Here is a 19,510-nt window from a genome sequence, read left to right as displayed (position 1 = left end):
TTTCTGGGGCTTTTCCCTCTCCAGATGCAGGGATTATGAAATCATGCAAGCCCCGCATATTTTGCGTGGAAATCTGCAATTTATGCGGTGAAGGTGTGAAGGCATATTTTACAAAATTCGGCCCCCGCATGAATATGCAGACTTTGGCTGATTATGCGTTGAATTATGCAATCGCATAATCACGTTTTTCTGGAGGGACTGAAACATAACCCAGTTCCTTGTTAGGTGTTACCCGATTAAAGTAAATTTGCCGACACGTATAAGCCTGGAACCCCTTAGTTCATATTCGATTTCAAGGGGGTGTTATCAAAGGAAGTGCACCAAAATGCTTCTGGATAGACCTAAAACCAATCAGAGCAGCGAAATATGTGTGGGTATGCAAGAACAAGGTTCACATTAATGATTGTAGGCCTATTAATACCATGCGCTGTAAGCTACGAAATAATACATTTATTAAACAAAGGCACTAAAAATAGAAATGTATGATTTTTCTGGGGAAAAGGGGATGGGCGGGGGGGGAGGGGGCGAATTCCATCAGAAATGGGGGGGGCCCTGGAGAAAAAAGGTTGGGAACCACTGTATTAAGGGACACTGGGGGTGACCACCTACCTTGACGTGACTCTGGGCTCCCAGGTTGTAGATCTCTGTGGGCTTTACTTCGTTGATGATCTTTACCAGGCAGGTACTGTCCGTCAGGTCACCATAATGCAACTTCATGTCTGAACACACACAGTTTGTCAAATTACAATGTTGTAGGATATTGATTACATTACATATTACATATTGTGCCGATGGAGGAGCCAGTGGATGAAGCTTTCAGAATGGGATTTTAATGACTGTATGTTTGTATTCAGCGTGCAGGCTTGAAAGGCATACTCCGCCGTCTTCTTCTTTTTTTGGTGGAGAACCAGTGCCACAAGGAGGCCTTGAATATGTACTACAGTGTTTCTACAGCTAAATGCGTTTTCTTGTAATGAGTCGATCTTTACAGAGAAATTCCTGAAACGCTGCCCAAAAAGGTTGTTTTCCTAAGTCTGTTTGTGAGACTATACAAAGGGATATTATTTCATGATACAAAAACAGCATCAGTTTCCATCAAATCTGGCTGCCCGTACATTGTGTTAGGACAGTGGTTTTCAAACTGTGGGGCGCGCCCCCCCTGGGGGGCGCCAGAGTTCTTCAGGGGGGGCGCGACGTGAGAAAAAAATAAACCCGAAGAAAACCCTGAAAGACGATGATTCAAATCATCAGTCGTACTTCAACTGTAGAAGTAACATAACTAAATCAACTTTCAACCGTTTATCTTCGTGCAAACCATTTAACAAATCTACACACTTGTATCTTCAATAATATCGAAACAGAATTTCGATATCATTTAAAATGTCTTCAGAATCACAGTTTTAGTTTCATACTGCTTCGTTTTCAGCTGTTTTCATTGAAGACGTCAGCCCATTCTTATACACCTACTTCTAGACATCGTAACTCATTCCTTTTTCAACCGTTTACCATCGTTCAAACCATTAAACAAATCTACACACTTGTATCTTCAATACTATCTAAACGGAATTTTGATAGCATTTATACTTTTTTCAGAATCACAGTTTTAGTTTCAAACCGGCGTCGTTTTCAGTTGGTTATAATAATTTAGGTCACCATAGCAACGCCGGTAAACAAACCCCGCCGAATTGTCGAATCTCTGGACTGAAAAGGCAGATCTGATTCGACTCAGAAAATTCAGAGTCGGGGACCCTGAATGAATCTGTAAACTGGCAGTTTACACAGATTAAGATGTTCAAATGTATTTAAAAAAGGTTAAGCTAAAACATGCTTAGATAAAGTCGTTACATTTTGTTGTTTAAAAACGCAAAAAGATGTAATGTTTCAGAAATATGTTTAAAAAATATGTTAAAAAATTTGTTTCAAATGTTTCAAAAATATGTTCCAAATGTTTTAAAATTATGATCGGAGATGTTTGAAATGTGTAAAATAATTAAAATAGCTTTCAAAACACAGGTATTTAGAAAAAAAAATTGGGGGGGGGGGGCTCAGCTGAATTTTTTTCTCTGAGGGGGGGCTCACTCTCTCACACTTTGAAAACCCCTGTGTTAGGAGATGCATTATCAGTAGCATCTCCGGTGCGGTCTCAACTCAGTTCAGCTCCATTTTTAAATAAAGCCGTCCCATGTAATGTACATAACAAAAGACACTCAACACGAGGAGTTGGTGCTGATCCCAGACACAGATCTATGTCACACATATCTGAGCCAGAGGCTTGGTGTGTGTGTGTGTGTGTGTGTGTGTGTGTGTGTGTGTGTGTGTGTGTGTGTGTGTGTGTGTGTGTGTGTGTGTGTGTGTGTGTGTGTGTGTGTGGGGTACTCACCGCCTTCCAAGTGGGTGCGCCGGTTCTTGTAGAGATGTTCGATGCGTCCTGTGTTGAAGGAGCTGGACCTCCGTAACACGCCGTGGACCTGGAGGACCATGGGGGGTTTAGACACATTGGAACCTGGTAGCCCGTTGTTGTGCCATCAGGGGCAGGGGCCCATTACTGAGGGGAAGGCCGGTGGCGTCGTCCCCTCTGTGATGGGACATACTCGGAAACGGCCGTGGTGGCGTGATTTGGCAGCTTGGTGTAGATTATTGTGCTTTATTTGACCTGTATTGATCCAGGTTAGTCTCATTGAGGAACAGCACTTCTTTTTCAAAACAGACCTGATATGCATCCTCCCACATTTTCAAACAAGAAAAAACAATACAGGCAAATAGAGAAATTACTAATTTACATTAACATTGACATAAACTGGTCAGAAACCATGAGGCAAAACAGCAATTTTTAGGTGTAAAAGGTTTATATTCAGGTGTAACAGGTTCTTTTGATATGCCCCCACCCTCATGCTTAACGCCAACGCATGTGTGTGTGCGTGTCTCACTGTAGTGGAATGTGCAAGGAAGCTCTGCTCGCGGAAGATAGCAGCACCCAGCCCGAGGGAGCCCATTACCGGGAGGATGCTGTGCCCTGACCTGACTTCCTTTATTCACTGTGCACTTCCTGCCTGTGCGTATCTCTTTTAAAAAGGCCGCCACCCCCCAACCCACCAGCCCCCTGCCCAGCCTGGTACAGAGTCACTTCCCCTCTGCTGTCTAATTTGAAGCTCACCAGCCAATCAAGAGAGGAGAGAGGACAGAAGAGCTGAGAGATGAGATAAAGGGCAGCGAGGGAGAGAGGATGAGGCGGGGAAGAGAGGAGAGGAGAGGGATGAGGGGAAGAAGAGGAGATGGGTGGAGGGGAGAGGAGAGGAGAGGAGGTTGTTCGGTTCAGCATCAGGTGACCACCCATGGGTATATGAAGTAATTGAGCTATGGCCGGGCAAAATGCGAACAAGTGCCTTTACCCCCTTTGAGAAGGCATTTATACTCACTGTTCACAAGTGTGACATCTCCTTAGTGGCTTTACATCCTAACACTTTCTCAGCAACAGCGTGTAAACCTCCCCGAGCAATAGGCCATGATGGCTTTTCTTATTGCAGTGAACATGTGGTGCTTTAGGGGAAAGCTACTGACCTCTTTTCCATGAGCCTATAACCATTCCCTCATGAATGGCCTAACCGGGGGGGGGAAACGCCACAGGTGAGCACAGTAAGTGTAATGCAAACGTTCTTATCGGAGAGTGAGGTGGTGATTCAGTTGACAAACACACACCGAGGAGTCTGCTAGATTACCTCAGTATCGGCCTGTTCAGCACTGCTGCTATGGCTGCCTAGAGACTGTCGAGGGAATGTCCCTCAAAAGCTGTGTGGGTGTGATTGTTTGTGTGTGCGTTTGTGTGTATGTGTGTCTTTATGCGTGTGTTTGTGTTGCTGTTCACCGTGTATCCTTTCTCCAACAGGAACTCAGCCAGGTAGGAGCCATCCTGAAAACACAAACACAACAGCAACAATTTTATTAATTTTGTTCATGTTTGCTGATCTGAAGAGCGGGATGTGTACTGACAATATGGCCCTGTATGTTGGGAGGATAATATCAACATAAAGTTACATTAAAATAAAACATGTTGGGGGACAACATTCAAATCCGCCACGTAAAACAAAGCGACTACACATGGCATGATGACATCATCTAATCCAGGAAGTCAGTGTCTGTTTTAACGAAACATGACCTATTTTCTTCTTTATTCAAATTTAAGCCTTACCTTTGTTGTTTTAGTTAGTATTATGGTGCTGTATTAGTTACATCATATTCTGAACAAGTCCTAAAACAAGAGAGGTATTGTCGAAGTTCCCTGGCTCACCTTCTCTAATGCTTTTTAGGACACCAGTTATCAAGAGACTGGCTTTGTCTCATTCTAATATGCATTGTACGAATACGGTCAACATTATTTTAACAAACCATCATGATTGAGCTGCTTTATTCCACCTTTAATCCTTTTATACCATAAGGGGTTATTAAGAACATACCCAAATCAGTTACTCTGGGCAGTTTGGACACAGGTGTGTGTGTGTGATCCATGTCAATAAGGTCTTGTTCCCTTTACCCCTGAAAACTGTTTCTCTCCTTCTCAGATTTTCCAACCGCACATTTTAGACCTTCTGGAACATTCCAAACTAGTCATAGCGTTCATATCCCGTTCACACACACACACACACACACACACACACACACACACACACACACACACACACACACACACACACACACACACACACACACACACACACACACACACACACACACACACACACACACACACAATCTGGGGGGGGGGGGTTTGGTTCTGGGGGTCAGTACAAGGTAAGGTCCTTTTTGGATTGGCCTCGACAACGGAACCTGAACAAATATGTGTTTGATTCCGTTTCGCCTGGACCATAGGCCAGGTATGTTCTAGTTGGCCTCTGGCTGTCCTCACAAATTCATTGTTCCACCACGGTGGAAGGAAAAACTGACGTTGCCATGCAATGGTTCTGTTGCCAGGGTGTAATTGGGTCCACGCGGTCTGCCTCGGCGCGACCGCGCGTCACCGACGCAAGCTGAGCGAGCAAGCAGGCGACGTAGTGGTGAAGCGTGGCATAAGACAGTCCTGTTGGGTTTTGAGTTGGTAACCTAGCAACGCTAGGTGGGTCCGGGGGCATGCCCCGCCGTAAGAAAATTCGAAAAATAAACCTTTAAATGGTTACTTCTGGTGAGTTTTTTTGGGAAAGATTTACAGATTGAACTTCCAAATATGACGTAACAATAGAGCCCGACCGATAAAGGATTTTTAAGGCCGATACGATATAAATATTTGGTGATTTTAAAATCTGACATATCTCTCATATCCCGATATATCTTTTAAAAATAAATTCCAGAAACGCGTCACAAAACATAAACTGATTTACCTAACATTGGTTATTTGTAGTTATTTATGAGCCCTCACTAAAATAATAAGGTAATGCAGTTTAAAAATAAACTTTATTTTATTGTTTTATTGTCACAACAGAAAAGAGCATCAAAATATATTACAGTTCTGGTAAATAAAATGCATAAAAATACAAACTTTGGTGGGGGGGGGGGGAGGCTTGGGTAGAGGTGTTGTTGCGCTGTCTCCATAGAGACAACGCAGCGATATCATCATGAGCAGTTGTAACTGGAGAGAAGGTAAAACCATGAGCTGCTGATCATTTGAGAGAAGGTGATGCAGTCGCAAACAAAGACGAAAGATGGTGCGATGTACGAGAGAGACGCAAAGGAACTGCCCTTACAAGGCTTTTGTCAGGATAAAAAAACAAGTGGTAAGCAAAATAAAGGATATGTTGGCGTTTTTGCACTTGTAAATAGTTAATCGCGATTGTAGCCTACAGTCAGACGTGAACTCATTCTTGCATGTTGGTGCCTTCATTCATAAAAAAATAAAAACATTCGGGAATATGCAAATTATTCTAAAATCAGTATGCAACCCGCCTTCTCCAATGAACAAAAAAAGCCTCGGCAAAAAAAACGGCATCATTTAGACGCGTATCACCCTCATTACGCCGTACAAAACGCCATAAAATGTAGAAAAACGCTGTATTTTACGCCGTCATGCGCAAAAAAACACAGTTTTTACACCGCAATTAAGCCTTTCAAGAGCGCGCATAAAAAAGCGCAGTTTTGTATGGCAAGCCATCCCCGCCAGAAAACTGCATAATTTAGACGCGTATCACCTTCATTACGCCGTAAAAAACGCCATAAAATGTAGAAAAACGCTGTATTTTACACCGTCATGCGCAAAAAAACACAGCTTTTTACGCCGCAATTAAGCCTTTCAAGAGCGCGCGTAAAAAGCGTTGTTTTGAGCATCAAACTGCGCGTAAAATACGCCGCGTTTGTGCACATCTCAACGGCGTAAAATACTGCGTCTCTCTAGTATGCTAATAATCTCTGCCCTTCTTTTCTCTCAGCCAATGCATTTGAAGTGTTTGCGCCCAATCGCTGAACAAGACAAGCAGACCAAATCAGTTTAGCACAGATCTTCTTTGAGGAGTTCTCCTCTCATTTGTTGTTGGTTGTAGCGTCATATAGATATATATTAGTCAATTCAGTTCCAACAGTGTGGTCACCGTGGCCGTGGCCCAATTGATAGAGACGCTTGCTCTGTAGGCAAGAGGTTGTTTAAAAATAAATAATAACAATACGTTCCATCGAGTCTCTCGCATTCTACAATGGCCAGCTTTATTGTTTCCCATGGGAGCCGGCGACTTAGTCTGTGAGTGGACGATCTGAAACTAAATCGGAAACTAGATTTCTTCTTCGAAGGTTGTGCTCCACACAGAACCTCCTCACCTTCATAACGGAGTACTTCGGGGCACCAGATTGCTTTAGAGCGGTACTGATCGCGTCGTGTCTTTCCAGTGTCAAATAGTTCACGAATAAAATCACCATAAGGTTCAAGTGCGGCCATAACTAAGGCTAAATATAATTAGACAGTCTATTGCTGGTTTAGGTGGTTGGCTCATTTTTCTTCGCTGTGTTCTGCCTTCTGGTGTAGCCTATAACTATAAATGTAGGCCCCATCTATTTTTGTAGGCCCTATTTGTTTTTCTGTTTCGGGTTTTAAAAACTAACACACAAAACACACAAACACAAAATCAAATGCCGTTTATTTGTTTATTCCTTTTGCCCTTTTTCAGTTTCAAAACCAAATCAGAAAAACCAAAAAACAATCCTGTTAAATTTTTTTTTCTGATTTTGTTATAAATCGGAATATTCAAAGAACGAACCATACACGGATTCTCCTACCTCATCACTTTACTGACACACACAATGTGTGGCAGTAAAGTGACAGGATCATTCCATAGACAAAAATCTTTCCATCCAACTAATTTAATTTAGGAGGATAGTCATTGCACAGCTGTAACCAAGTATTCTCATAATAGCCTAGTTATATCCTAGTTTTGCATATTTATACATTGTATCCTATTTTCATATTTCATGTGGCATCTGTATTTTTATGTAGGCTACAGCATCTGTATTTTAAATGTAGCTTATATCTTCTTTTTACATTTTACCTTTTGCTGAGGTGGGCGCTGTATTAGCCTATACTGTAAAGGCTGTCTTTATTTGTGTAAGAGTTATTTGTATTGTGCAACCTGCTGGATTATGAAAGTTAGTTTTGGTTAAATAAAGTGTTTGTCTGTCTGTCTGGGGGAAAATGCCGTGAAAAATGGACACACGGTGCGTTCAGAATTAGGACTGATATAGCATATGTCGGCCTATCAATCAGGTTTTAATATTTGAAGCATTCATATTAGTGTATTCTTTTCGTAGGCTACTCTGCTGTTGGCATTGATGGGGAGATATTTTTTTGCTTCCATGCACAAATAGTTGAATCCAACAACATTCCTGCGTCTCCCCATCCTACAGAGCCCATTTAAGCACCGTGTCAGACTCAGTAGACTGTTACAAGCCTCTGAACGTTGTTAGAGCAGTGCACGCGAGTTCATGTAAAGAGGAGTTTTGGGAAAAACTGTCATTTTTTACGAAGGTTCGAAAGAATGATGGGCTGATGGGTCTCTTAAGCGTATCAGTTAGGCTACTTGGCTCCCCAGTTCATCAGTGTCTCTCTCTATGGCTCCCTCTCACTCCTTTCCACTGTGTATTTATATCGATTGAACAAGAGAGGATGTAACGATAAAGGCTCCATGGCTGTAATAATTTTAATATAATTAACTTATAAAGCGTGTAACAAGACACCTAGATGATCTGGCTGGCTGACTAAAAAGGCACTGAATTTGGAACTTATAACACAGGAGGTCTGGCTTGCGGACTAAAAAGCATTGCGATCATAAAAGCGTGACCATCTGACAAAAGCACAAGTCTGACAATAAATGGATTCGATCCGACAACCTCTTGCCTACAGAGCAAGCGTCTCTATCGATTGGGCCACGGTTATCACAACTTTGAACCTGCATTTACTAATATATATATCTATATGACGCTACAACTAACGCCAAATGAGAGGAGATCTGTGCTGAACTGATTTGGTCTGCTTGTCTTGTTCAGCGATTGGGCGCAAACACTTCAAATGCATTGGCTGAGAGAAAAGAAGGGCGGAGATTATTAGCATACTAGAGAGACGCCGTATTTTACGCCGTTGTGATGTGCACAAACGCGGCATATCTTACGCGCGGTTTGATGTTGAAAACTGCGCTTTTTACGCGTGTTCTTGAAAGGCTTAATTGCGGCGTAAAAAGCGGCGTTTTTTTGCGCATGACGACGTAAAATACAGCGTTTTTTTGCGCATGACGACGTAAAATACAGCGTTTTTCTACATTTTACGGCGTTTTTTACGGCGTAATGAAGGTGATACGCGACTAAATGATGGCGTTTTCTGGCGGGGATGGCTTGCCATAGGAAACTTGAGATAAGACGGTGAAATCGCCGGGCGTGCCAAGCCGCGACCGAACCTGCTTGGCAATGTAAAAAGGCGTAATGAAAAGGAGAAGACGGCGATTTAGAAAGCCGAGAGTATAGAGCCACAGTTGGGTAGGCCCAGAGTGGTAGATAAAACAGAGTGGCGACACTTCCATTGGACTCCGTTGTAGCGCCTACTTCCGGGGTATGGAGCCTCGAATAGTTCCAACTAGGGATGTCCCGATCCGATATTTGGATCGGATCGGCCGCCGATATTAGCAAAAAAATGCATATCAATATCGGATCGGCCTGCACGGGAAAATCCCGATCCGGACTCCCGATCCAGTTTGTTTTCAAAACTCCGGTCCGTGTTTTCGAGCGCACCAATGTAATAATAATAATAATAGATTCAATTTATATAGCGCTTTTCACGTACTCAAAGCGCTTTACATAGGGGCACAAAAATAGATAAACAAGAGAAAAAAAAAAAAAAAAAAAAAAGTTGATGGGGCTAGAGATAGTGAGTGATCTAGGGGTAGGCAGAGGAGAAGAGATGAGTCTTGAGGCGGGACTGGAAGATGGCGAGGGACTCAGAGTCTCGAATATGTTGGGGGAGGGAGTTCCAGAGCCTGGGAGATGTCCTGGAGAAGGCTCTGTCACCTAGGCTGTGGCGTTTTGATGTGTGGGTGGAGAGGAGACCAGCTGAGGAGGATCTGAGGGCCCGGGGGGGTTGGTAGAGGGAGAGAAGATCAGAGAGATATGGGGGGGCCATATGGTGGAGAGCTTTGTAGGTGAGGACCAGGAGTTTGTAGTGGATCCGATGTGAGATGGGGAGCCAGTGGAGATTCTTGAGGACTGGGGTGATGTGGTGCCACGCTTTAGTATGAGTGAGGAGACGGGCTGCTGCATTCTGGACCAGTTGGAGTCTGTTGATGGAGGTGGTGGAGATGCCGGCGAGGAGTGAATTGCAATAATCAAGGCGGGAGGAGATGAAGGCATGGATGAGTCTTTCTGCAGCGTGAGGTGTGAGGGAGGATCTGATCTTTGCAATATTACGGAGGTGATAGAAGGAGGTTTTGACAGTGTGGCGGATGTGGGGTTCAAGGGAGAGGGTGGAATCAAAGATTACGCCAAGGTTGCGGGCCTTGGGGGAGGGGGAGACCAAGGTGCCGTCGATAGTGAGTGTGGGGGGGTTTGCGAGTTTACTGAGGGTGGATTTGGAGCCAATGAGGAGGAGTTCAGTTTTGTTGCTGTTAAGTTTCAGGAAGTTATTTTGCATCCAGAGAGTGAGTGAAGACAGGCAGGTTTCAATGTGGGAGAGGGGGGGGTTGTGGGGGGATTTGGTGCTGAGGTAAATCTGGGTGTCGTCGGCGTAGCAATGGAAGTCCATGGAGAAATGGCGGAGTAATTGACCAAGGGGGAGGAGGTAGATGATGAAGAGGAGGGGGCCAAGTACAGAACCTTGGGGAACACCTTGTGTGACGGTGGCTGTGGCAGATGTGTGGTTGTGGAGGGAGATGAAGTGAGATCTGTCGGAGAGGTAGGAGTGAAGCCAGCTAAGTGCAGTTCCTTCGATTCCGAGGTTGCTGAGTCTGGTGAGCAGGATGGTGTGGTTTACAGTATCGAAGGCTGCACTCAGGTCAAGGAGGATGAGGAAGTTGAGGGAACCAGAGTCGGCAGAGATGAGGAGGTCATTGAGGACTTTGAGGAGAGCGGTTTCTGTGCTGTGGAGGGGGCGGAAGCCAGATTGGAGGGATTCAAAAAGGTTATTGGCGTGGAGATGGGATTGGAGTTGTGTGGTGACGATGCGTTCAAGGGTTTTGGAGAGGAAAGAGAGGTTGGAGATTGGGCGGTAGTTACTGAGGGAGGAGGGGTCGAGACCAGGTTTCTTGAGGGTGGGGGTGACAGCAGCAGATTTGAAGGCAGAGGGGACAGTTCCATGTGACAGTGAGGAGTTGAAGAGCTTAGTGAGGTAAGGGCAGAGAACGGGGAGGCAGGACTTGAGCAGGGGAGTGGGGAGGGGATCAAGGGAGCAGGTAGTAGGTTTGGAGGAGCCTATAAGTTTGGAGAGTGCAGGAGGGGTAATCAGGTCAAAGTGGGTGAGACGGCAATGGGGAGGAGGTGTTGGGAGGTCCAGAGAGATGGGTAGGGGAGAGGCCATTGAGTGTGCAGGGGGGTTATGTACAGGGAATAGTGAATGGTTGATTGCAGTGATTTTGTCGGTGAAGAACTGGAGGAATGAGTTGCAGAGATCTGGGGTGGAGGTGGAGAGGGTGCTGGTCCGCGGTTTGAGGAGGTTGCTGACTGTGGAGAAGAGGGTTCTGGGGTTTTGACAGGGGTCAGAAAAGATGGCGGAGAGGTATGCAGACTTGGCGGCGGTGAGGGCGTCTTTGTAGGCAGTGAGGTGGAGTTTGTAGGCTTGATGGTGGACTGTGAGTGAGGTTTTTTTGGAGAGTCGTTCGAGTTTGCGGCCGGTTTGTTTCAATTTGCGGAGTGCAGGTGTAAACCAGGGTGAGGAGGTATTAAAGGAGACAGTTTTGGTTTTGAGGGGGGCCAGAGTGTTGAGGGAGGAAGACAGGGTAGCATTAAGGTGGTTTGTGAGCTCATCAGGTGAGATGAGGGTTGAGTCCAGAGGGAGGGTGGAGGAGAGCAGGTCAGAGAGATGGTGGGGGTCAATGGATTTTAGGTTACGGAAGGTGATTTCTCTAAGGGGGCGGGGGCGGGAGATGGGGGAGAGGATGGAGAACCGTAAAAGGTTGTGATCAGAGAGGGGAAAGGGGTATGGGCGGAGGTCGAGTACAGGGAGATTAATGGAGCAGACAAGGTCAAGGATGTGTCCTTTGTCATGGGTGGGGAAGGTGACATGTTGGGCGAGAGAGAAATTTTCCAATAAAGTGGTGAATTCAAATGAGAGCTTGCAAGTGGGGGAGTCCATGTGGATATTAAAATCTCCAAGTAACAGCAGACGTGGAGAGAGGGTTGATGCTAGTGTGAGGAGTTCAGTGAGGTCAGAGAGGAATGAGGGATTAGGTTTGGGTGGCCGGTAGATGAGGATAACTGTTGTGGCGGAGGGGGCTTTAAAAGCAATGAATTCAAAGGATGATATTACTAAAGGGAGGGTGAGTTCTTTAATCAAATAGGTCTCTTTATGTATGATGGCGAGACCACCTCCACGGCGAGAGGGGCGGGGTTTGGCGATGTAGCTGAAACCAGGGGGAGATGCTTGGTTGAGGGAGAAAAATTCATTGGGTTGTTGCCAGGTTTCAGTAAGTAGAAGGAGGTCGAGGTTATTATCAAGGATGAGTTCATGTATGATGGGGGCTTTATTGGTGAGTGAACGAGTGTTGAGGAGGGCAAAGTTGACACAGCCAGAGGGGGGTGGGATCGGGGCAGGTTGGAGAGGTCTGAGGTTAGTCAGGATAGCTGTGCGGGAGGACAGAGGGGAGCTCACCTGCCTGGTGAGCTGCTGCCAAACGGCAGCGTTGAAAGGTCCGGAAGCAGCTGAGTCCTGATGACGTGGTAGGGGCGTGGCGGAGCGTGCAGTTGACCGGGTGAATGGGACGCAGAGACCGTGCTGGGACAAAACAAATCTACGGCGGGAGCTCCTGTGGATGTAACGGCGACGACGTAGGAGTCCAAGTTGTTTGATGACTGAGATGGATGATGGGAGGGAGTAGTTGAACATACCAAACAGCTGTGCAGGCGAATAGGTGAGCATGATGCTGCCGGGCGAAGGGAGCAACAGCTCAGCGATAGCGGCTAGCCGCGGGCCCGGTGCACAGAGATGGATGTGTAGACCAGGATTACCCACGGCAAGACAGGAGGAGATGGACCAGGGAAAAGACTGACTGTGGGGAGACCATACAAAGTGAGGAGGATTGATGTGATCAGGTCTGACCGACGGAGCAGCCTAGCGTTAGCCGCCACTCGATAGATGAGAGAGGGGGGACCCACTAGCAGGGATCGGGAGGCGAGCGGCTGAAAGTTGTCCGGCAAGGCGATATAGGTTGTTGTTGGAACCAGATGGCTCTTTTCCCGGTGAGGCAATATTGACAGTTGGAAGACGTCAAAAAAAAGCTAGATGCCTAACTACCAGCTAACAGCGTCGGTGAGGCTAAAAATCAATGTCCCGAAAAACTGGAAGGGCTCGTGACAATAGCTTGTTAAGAATGAAAAAATAAAAGTGAAAAAAAAAACACAGGAAAACTATTTTATCAGTCACAAAAATCGAAAAAAGTCGTGATCAGAGAAGCGGCGAACAAACAACGCCTGCGTCCTCTCTGGTAGCCATGACAACAAGGTATGACAATGTAGGTAATCCATTCCAGTTTTTTTCAGCTTTTCCCCCCAAATCCGGTCCGCGTTGTTCACCACACCTAGCGCAAGCCTTGGTTTACACTCTTGTTGTTCAAGAGCAGAGCACTGATGCCAATTCAGTGTGTGTGTGGTAATTTGACTATTTTCTACTCAGGTTTTGTGTGTGTTGCTTTTATATATAATGTTATATTGTTTACAATATTGTTTACACTCTTGTTGTTCAAGAACAGAGCACTGATGCCAATTCAGTGTGTGTGTGGTAATTTGACTATTTATTATTTTGTCTATTTTGTGTTTATTTAACCCTGAATAAACAGGTCAGCTTCTCATTACCAACTATTGTGGATCATTCAAACTAACCTAATTAAGTTGGCTAGTTGTTCTTAAGAGTAAAACCCTTTTCAGTAGTACAACAAAATAAGTAAATATCTTAAATCTTTAATACATGCTTGGATCGGCCGGTATCGGTATCGGCCGATGCTAAAGGCTACAATATCGGTATCGGATCGGAAGTGCAAAAAGCTGGATCGGGACATCCCTAGTTCCAACCAACCATTTTAGGAGATCATTCATTTCCATTGCTGGCCGTCGAGTAACTTCTGAGGTAAATTGATTAAATAGCTACCTCTTTTGAATTGTCAACTGTCTATATTCTATCAGAGGCCCTTTATGATGCATATACTGATATTTATTTGTAAATGCACAGCGTAATTATATATATATTTTTCTTGGTAGACGACTGTTTGCCTGCTAGTTTCTTAGCTCAACTTCGCCATCTGTGAAGGTATCTCCAGGGGTAAATTGATTAAATAGCTACCTCTTTTGAATTGTCAACTGTCTATTGTATTAGAGGTCCTTTTATGATGCATTTACTGATATTTATTTGAATATGCACGGTGTAATTATATATATATTTATCTTGGTAGACGACTGATTACCTGCTAGTTTGTTAGCTCGACTTCACCACCTGTGAAGGTATCTCTAGGGGTAAATGGATTAAATAGCTACCTCTTTTGAATTGTCAACTGTCTATTGTATTGTCCTTTTATAGCCTTTTTTAGCTCGACTTCGCCATGAGAAGGTATCTACACCAACAATTACGAAGTTCAGTAGTGAATCTAACTTTTATTTAGTTAGTTATTTATGTTGGATTACTAGGATCATTTAGGTTGATTTAAGGACGGATTTTATGATGCGATAGCTAGTAGAAATAACAGTGTTTGTTTCATTATATCCTGGAAAGGGTGATGTTCAGCACATGCAGCCCTACAGATGCCGCCGCTTCAACAATGCTGATTATGATGGGCGGTGAATTTAACCTGTATGGCTTTTTCGTTTTAACTTCTTGTTGACTGAATTGTTTCTCTTTCTTAGTGCCAAATTTATTCTTTTTTGTTTTACAAGAGCCCTCTCTGCTCTCTTTCTCATTAATTTTTCCTTTTCTAGTTGCCTTATTAGGTCCTCCACAGTCGCCCCATCAAGGCCTGATTCCACCGGACGCGTTACGGCATCGTTACGGCTGCGGCACGTCTTGACGGCGGTCAACGCAGCAGATAGGTTCCACTCTAATCAATGAGACCATTTCCACCGGGAGCGGCTGCGGAACGTCTCAGCAGCGTCCCAGGAGCGGCTCGCCGTGCCACAGCGCTATCATTCCGTAGCATTTCTATTTTTGCCGGATGCCGTTGCTGAACCGCGTCAATTTCAACAGAGCAGATCGAGCAGGGCAGGAAGTGAAAAAGTAAAAGCCATAGAGCATACGGTCAATTTTCTAAATAAAACACAATACTCAGCTCATGTAGCCTATCACAACTTCACATCAACATTATTACGTCATGACCGGTGGCACCAGGTCAGCAGTCAATCAATCAAAGGGTCTCAGAGGGTCGGCAACATGGACGACGAGAGACTCATTGTCGAAGTTCAACAACATGAAGTCATTTATGTACCAAATCATCCTTTTTATAAGGAAAATGTCAGAAAGGACAAAGCGTGGCATTTAATTGCAGTAGTTTTGGGAGCGGAAGGTGAGTACATTAGGTTTAGGATTATCTCGTGATCTCGCGTGAATACGGCTGGCTCACAAGGCAGCGTTGCGCTGCCGTAACACGCCCGGTGGAAATGCAAGCAGGGCAAAGTCGCAGCCGTTCTGTGCCGCAGCCGTAACGCTGCCGTAACGCGCCCGGTGGAATCCCCGGGTCAGTCCCTGGCAGTCTGGTCCCTGGAGCAGCTGGCCCTGGATCACCTGCCCCTGGATCACCTGCCCCTGAATAACCTGCCCCTGGCAAAGTGGCCTCTTGATTGCTCTCTCTGTCTCCTGTCATGTCCTTTTCATCGCTCTTGAAATCCACCTCAATTTCTCCCTCAATCTCTGTAACAATTACAAGGTAATGTTGCTGTTATATTTATTTTGCCTTTGCATTTGCAACTACTGTCATCTCCAATGTAAGGCAATGTAAGAAAATAATTAAAGCAAAACATTGCTGTAATGTGAATTAAATCATCTGCCACAATCAGAAACCAATTAAATGTATAAATGGATCTACCGGCAATTGTTAATTGGGTAGAAATGTGTTGATTATCTACATTTTGTGCAAATCCTCAGAGAATCCCTGACCTCTGGTTGTTTTTTAAACTGAATGTACAAATATGAATTATGTAATCTCATTAGGAGTGTAGTCTATCCTTGAATTACATGAAATAGGGAATATTGTTAGCTGAATAGATCATACCGAAGTTTAATTTGGCGCAAAATGTGTGGTCCGTTGCACTTGGTTCTGGAGGCACCCTCACAGAAGGGGGTTTCCTCCTCTTCGGCTTAGGGCGATGAATGAAAACTGTTGGGACTGCATCGGGCCTCAATTTCAACATCCCTTCTCTTTTTGTGGCAGTGATTTGGTCATCTTCAAAGTGTACCTATAGGCTTGTAAGATCAGTTTCCATTGCACTTCCAATATCATTGAAAAGTCATAATTCTCTACACTTAGAATTATTAGGCCCTTTGAAATGCTATCAAGTGATGTGAACATTACATCGTTTTTGACTGTTGCTGACCCCTGTCACTTGTGAGTTTTGACGGCTGACCATTGCCATCCATTTCTTCCTGCACTCTTGGTCCTTGGGGAAGCCATACATGTGGTAACCCTTCTCGGACCGATTGGAGCATCCAAACGCTGCACAGCCAACCATGGTATGACCATTGATCTAAACCAATTTTGAATTTGCTCAGGGCTATTATAGAGAGAGAGGGAGAGAGGGAGAGAGGGAGAGAGAGAGAGAGAGAGAGAGAGAGAGAGAGAGAGAGAGAGAGAGAGAGAGAGAGAGAGAGAGAGAGAGAGAGAGAGAGAGAGAGAGAGAGAGAGAGAGAGAGAGAGAGAGAGAGAGAGAGAGAGAGAGAGAGAGAGAGAGAGAGAGAGAGAGAGAGAGAGACTCACAGATGGGGACAAACCGAGAGAGAGGAGAGGCAAATAAACATTGAGAATAAAGAGCTAAATTTTGACATGTTAGGTTAACAGTCAGTGTAATATGTGTCCCCATTCTGATCTTATTGTTTGGTATGCTTTTTTTTATTTTTTCAGGTGACACAAAATAGACCACAATGCCCTGTCCAACCCCCTGCTGTGACCTACTGGAAACCCTCAGGTAAATGATGACATATTAGGTTAACAGTCATTGTAATATGTGTCACCATAACTAATCTTTTTGTTTTGTATGCTATTCTCACTTGCAGGTGACACAAAATAGACCACAATGCCCTGTCCAACCCCCTACTGGAAACCTAAGGTAAATAAATCATTAACAAATTGATTTGTCCAATCCACTCCAATAGTGGTCCTGCATTGAGTTTAAATCCAACTCTAACGAAGAAATGGTCCAGTTTAAAAAATATATATATTTAAAAAATATTTTTTTTTTATTCTTAAATATTTATCAGTTTTGCCCTTCCGTCCACACTAAAACGGCGAATTCCGACACTGAAAACTATGCTTTTCAAAAACTATCGCTGAGGTGGATAAATGTGAAAGCGCTGGGTTGGCGTTGTAGTTTGGTCAGGGTAGACGGAGGCAGGGACGTCCTTAGGGGGGGGTAAATTAGGATGATTCCAGGGGCGTAGCACTGACGGGGGCGCCCAAGAGGACACTGGTGGTATTATTAAAAGTATATGCAAAAAAATATTTAATCCGAAATATTTTTAGGATTAAATCATCAAATTAAGGTGGTTTGTTTCCTTGTTTTGTTCTGGTTTGTTTTTCCATTTTTACAAAAATCATTAGAAAGTCTTCACCCTATTATCACCCCTCTCATTTGTCATTATTTTGTACAGCCCAAGTCTTACGCTACTGCAGAGCAAAGTAGCGGCCAGGCAGATCGTTGTGAAGCAAGTGCAGACTGCTAGTGTCTTAATCTAGCAGTCTAAAGTCAGTTTGTGTGTATCCCGGTCGGTGAAATTAAGAAGTTAGGTTGTCAGGGGAGGAAAGAGAGGAAAGAGAGAGAGGAAAGAGCTCAAAGCGGTCGACAGTCACCCAGTTTTTTACCAAGAAAGGTATATGCCTTCCTCTACACTTTCCCAACAACCTGATAAAAAAGCCTAGCCTAGCAGCTACTGCTACTTTAGCTAAAATAATTACAGCCTGCACTTGATGATAAAACTGAAAACATCGTTCGCATTCCCATTCACATGATATCCAATAGCCTACCTATCTACAAAAAGCCTACATTATTTTGACAAGTTGAGCAGACTATTTAATATCTCCCGTATGCAGGCGTTGCCAAGCAACGTGGCCATAGCTTCTTCATAGGGTCAACGTCTTTCCTAGGGGTAAATTAACACTTTTTAACCTACACCCTCCAGCCAATCAGATTCAAGTATTCACCCAGACCATGGTATAAGTAAGCAATAGATCACGACAGGCTGTGGTATGTGCTCATTGTTCCACTGGGGCGTTGTTCGGCCCGACACGCAGCGGAGGGCCGGCGACCCCCTTCACAGTGGTATAATGAGCACATACCACTGACTGAAGTGATCTATTGCTTTTATACAACGGTTCTAATGTGCCGGCGACTCTAAAATCGACTCCTCAGCAGTGAATGAGAAAAGTTGGTGATTTAACGTTCGATAGATTAGCTACGTTCTATATACGTTTGCTGTTATCGATGTTTCACGTGTTAGTTTGATGTTATTAAAATGTTTATTGAACGTATCGCATTTCAGACTCGAATGACGTCTGCTGCAGCTTTGTTCTCGTCGTCAGAAGATGAGTAAACCAGTCAGCACCTATGATGTCAACACCAGTCAAGAGTCCTCCCTATGGCCAAGCACAGTGTGTAAGTTTGTACAACATATTGTCTCTAATTGAATTAAACTACTGTAATTTGTGGACTTAAACATTGAAAATAAACCTCTTTGTTTTATAGATGTGGTGAGAATAGATGCCCTTTTTCTCTCGCATATTAACGGCAATACACTATGGGGGAAGTGGACATGTCTGCAAGACTGCAAGGCATCCACAAACCACAAATAAGTCAGTAGATTGGCCTGGCCTCAGTATCAGACTTAGAGTGCACTCACACTAGGCCATCTGGCCGTGGCCGTTGGCTGTTTTAAGCTCTCCTGAAATACCTCCCCAAACGCCAGACCTTCTCATATCATGGAATGAGGGAGCTACCTCGCTATCCTAGAGCACAATGAAAACATTGTGAAGAGGAAAGAAGCCACCACAGTGACAGGTGTGTTACCATGTGCTCTTTGAATAGTATAATAACCAAAATTAGAAAGTTCACAGCTAACTCAATAGGCATACGTCGCTGAAAGGTTTAATCTAATCGTGGGGAGAGAAGTCTAATAGACAAATCTTCATTCAGATTTTCTGTGTAATAATTTCCTTGTCTTTTACAGGAGAACCACGTTTCAAACAGGTGTACTACAAGAAGTCCAAGCAATGGATATTGAAAACAATCTTCACGCCACACACCACCCAGTTTATCGGACATCTAATCAAGAGGGTCATGGACAGAAGACATGACCCTAACATCAAGTTCAAAGTCCCAACCTCCTCACTCACCCTGCCACAACCTACTTTGTCACCCAACATTGTCCCTGTACCTAAACCACCAAAGGAGGCTGCCACAACTTTGTTCCAAAGCCGCTTCTGAGACCTCTTCCCATAGCACCCAACTCCATCTTTCTCTACTGGGACACTTCCAGCAGTGCCTTTTTAGATTCTCCCTCTACTGTCTATATATTATAATTTTATTTAGTTTGACCCTGTTTATTTTGATTTGTTGTCTACCTATGACCCAATTCTTTCATTTGTGAATAAAAAATATAATA

General features: G+C 44.3%; 1 protein-coding gene across 1 annotated transcript in view; it reads right to left on the bottom strand.

The window, feature by feature from the left end:
- gmds (GDP-mannose 4,6-dehydratase) overlaps nucleotides 1-19,510 on the bottom strand; it is a 132,589-nt gene that overhangs the window by 108,216 nt on the left and 4,863 nt on the right. The window contains exons 2-4 of the mRNA XM_056603522.1: nucleotides 3,863-3,907; nucleotides 2,381-2,468; nucleotides 610-719 (exon numbers count right to left, since the gene is read on the bottom strand). Of these exons, the coding sequence (XP_056459497.1) occupies nucleotides 610-719; nucleotides 2,381-2,468; nucleotides 3,863-3,907 (243 nt within the window). The remainder of the gene's footprint in view (nucleotides 1-609; nucleotides 720-2,380; nucleotides 2,469-3,862; nucleotides 3,908-19,510) is intronic.

This window comes from Gadus chalcogrammus, chromosome 12, assembly GCF_026213295.1.
Source record: "Gadus chalcogrammus isolate NIFS_2021 chromosome 12, NIFS_Gcha_1.0, whole genome shotgun sequence".
Lineage (NCBI taxonomy): Eukaryota > Metazoa > Chordata > Actinopteri > Gadiformes > Gadidae > Gadus > Gadus chalcogrammus.
The sequence above is the reverse complement of the archived record's forward strand: the minus strand, read 5'-3'. Positions and strand labels throughout refer to the sequence as shown.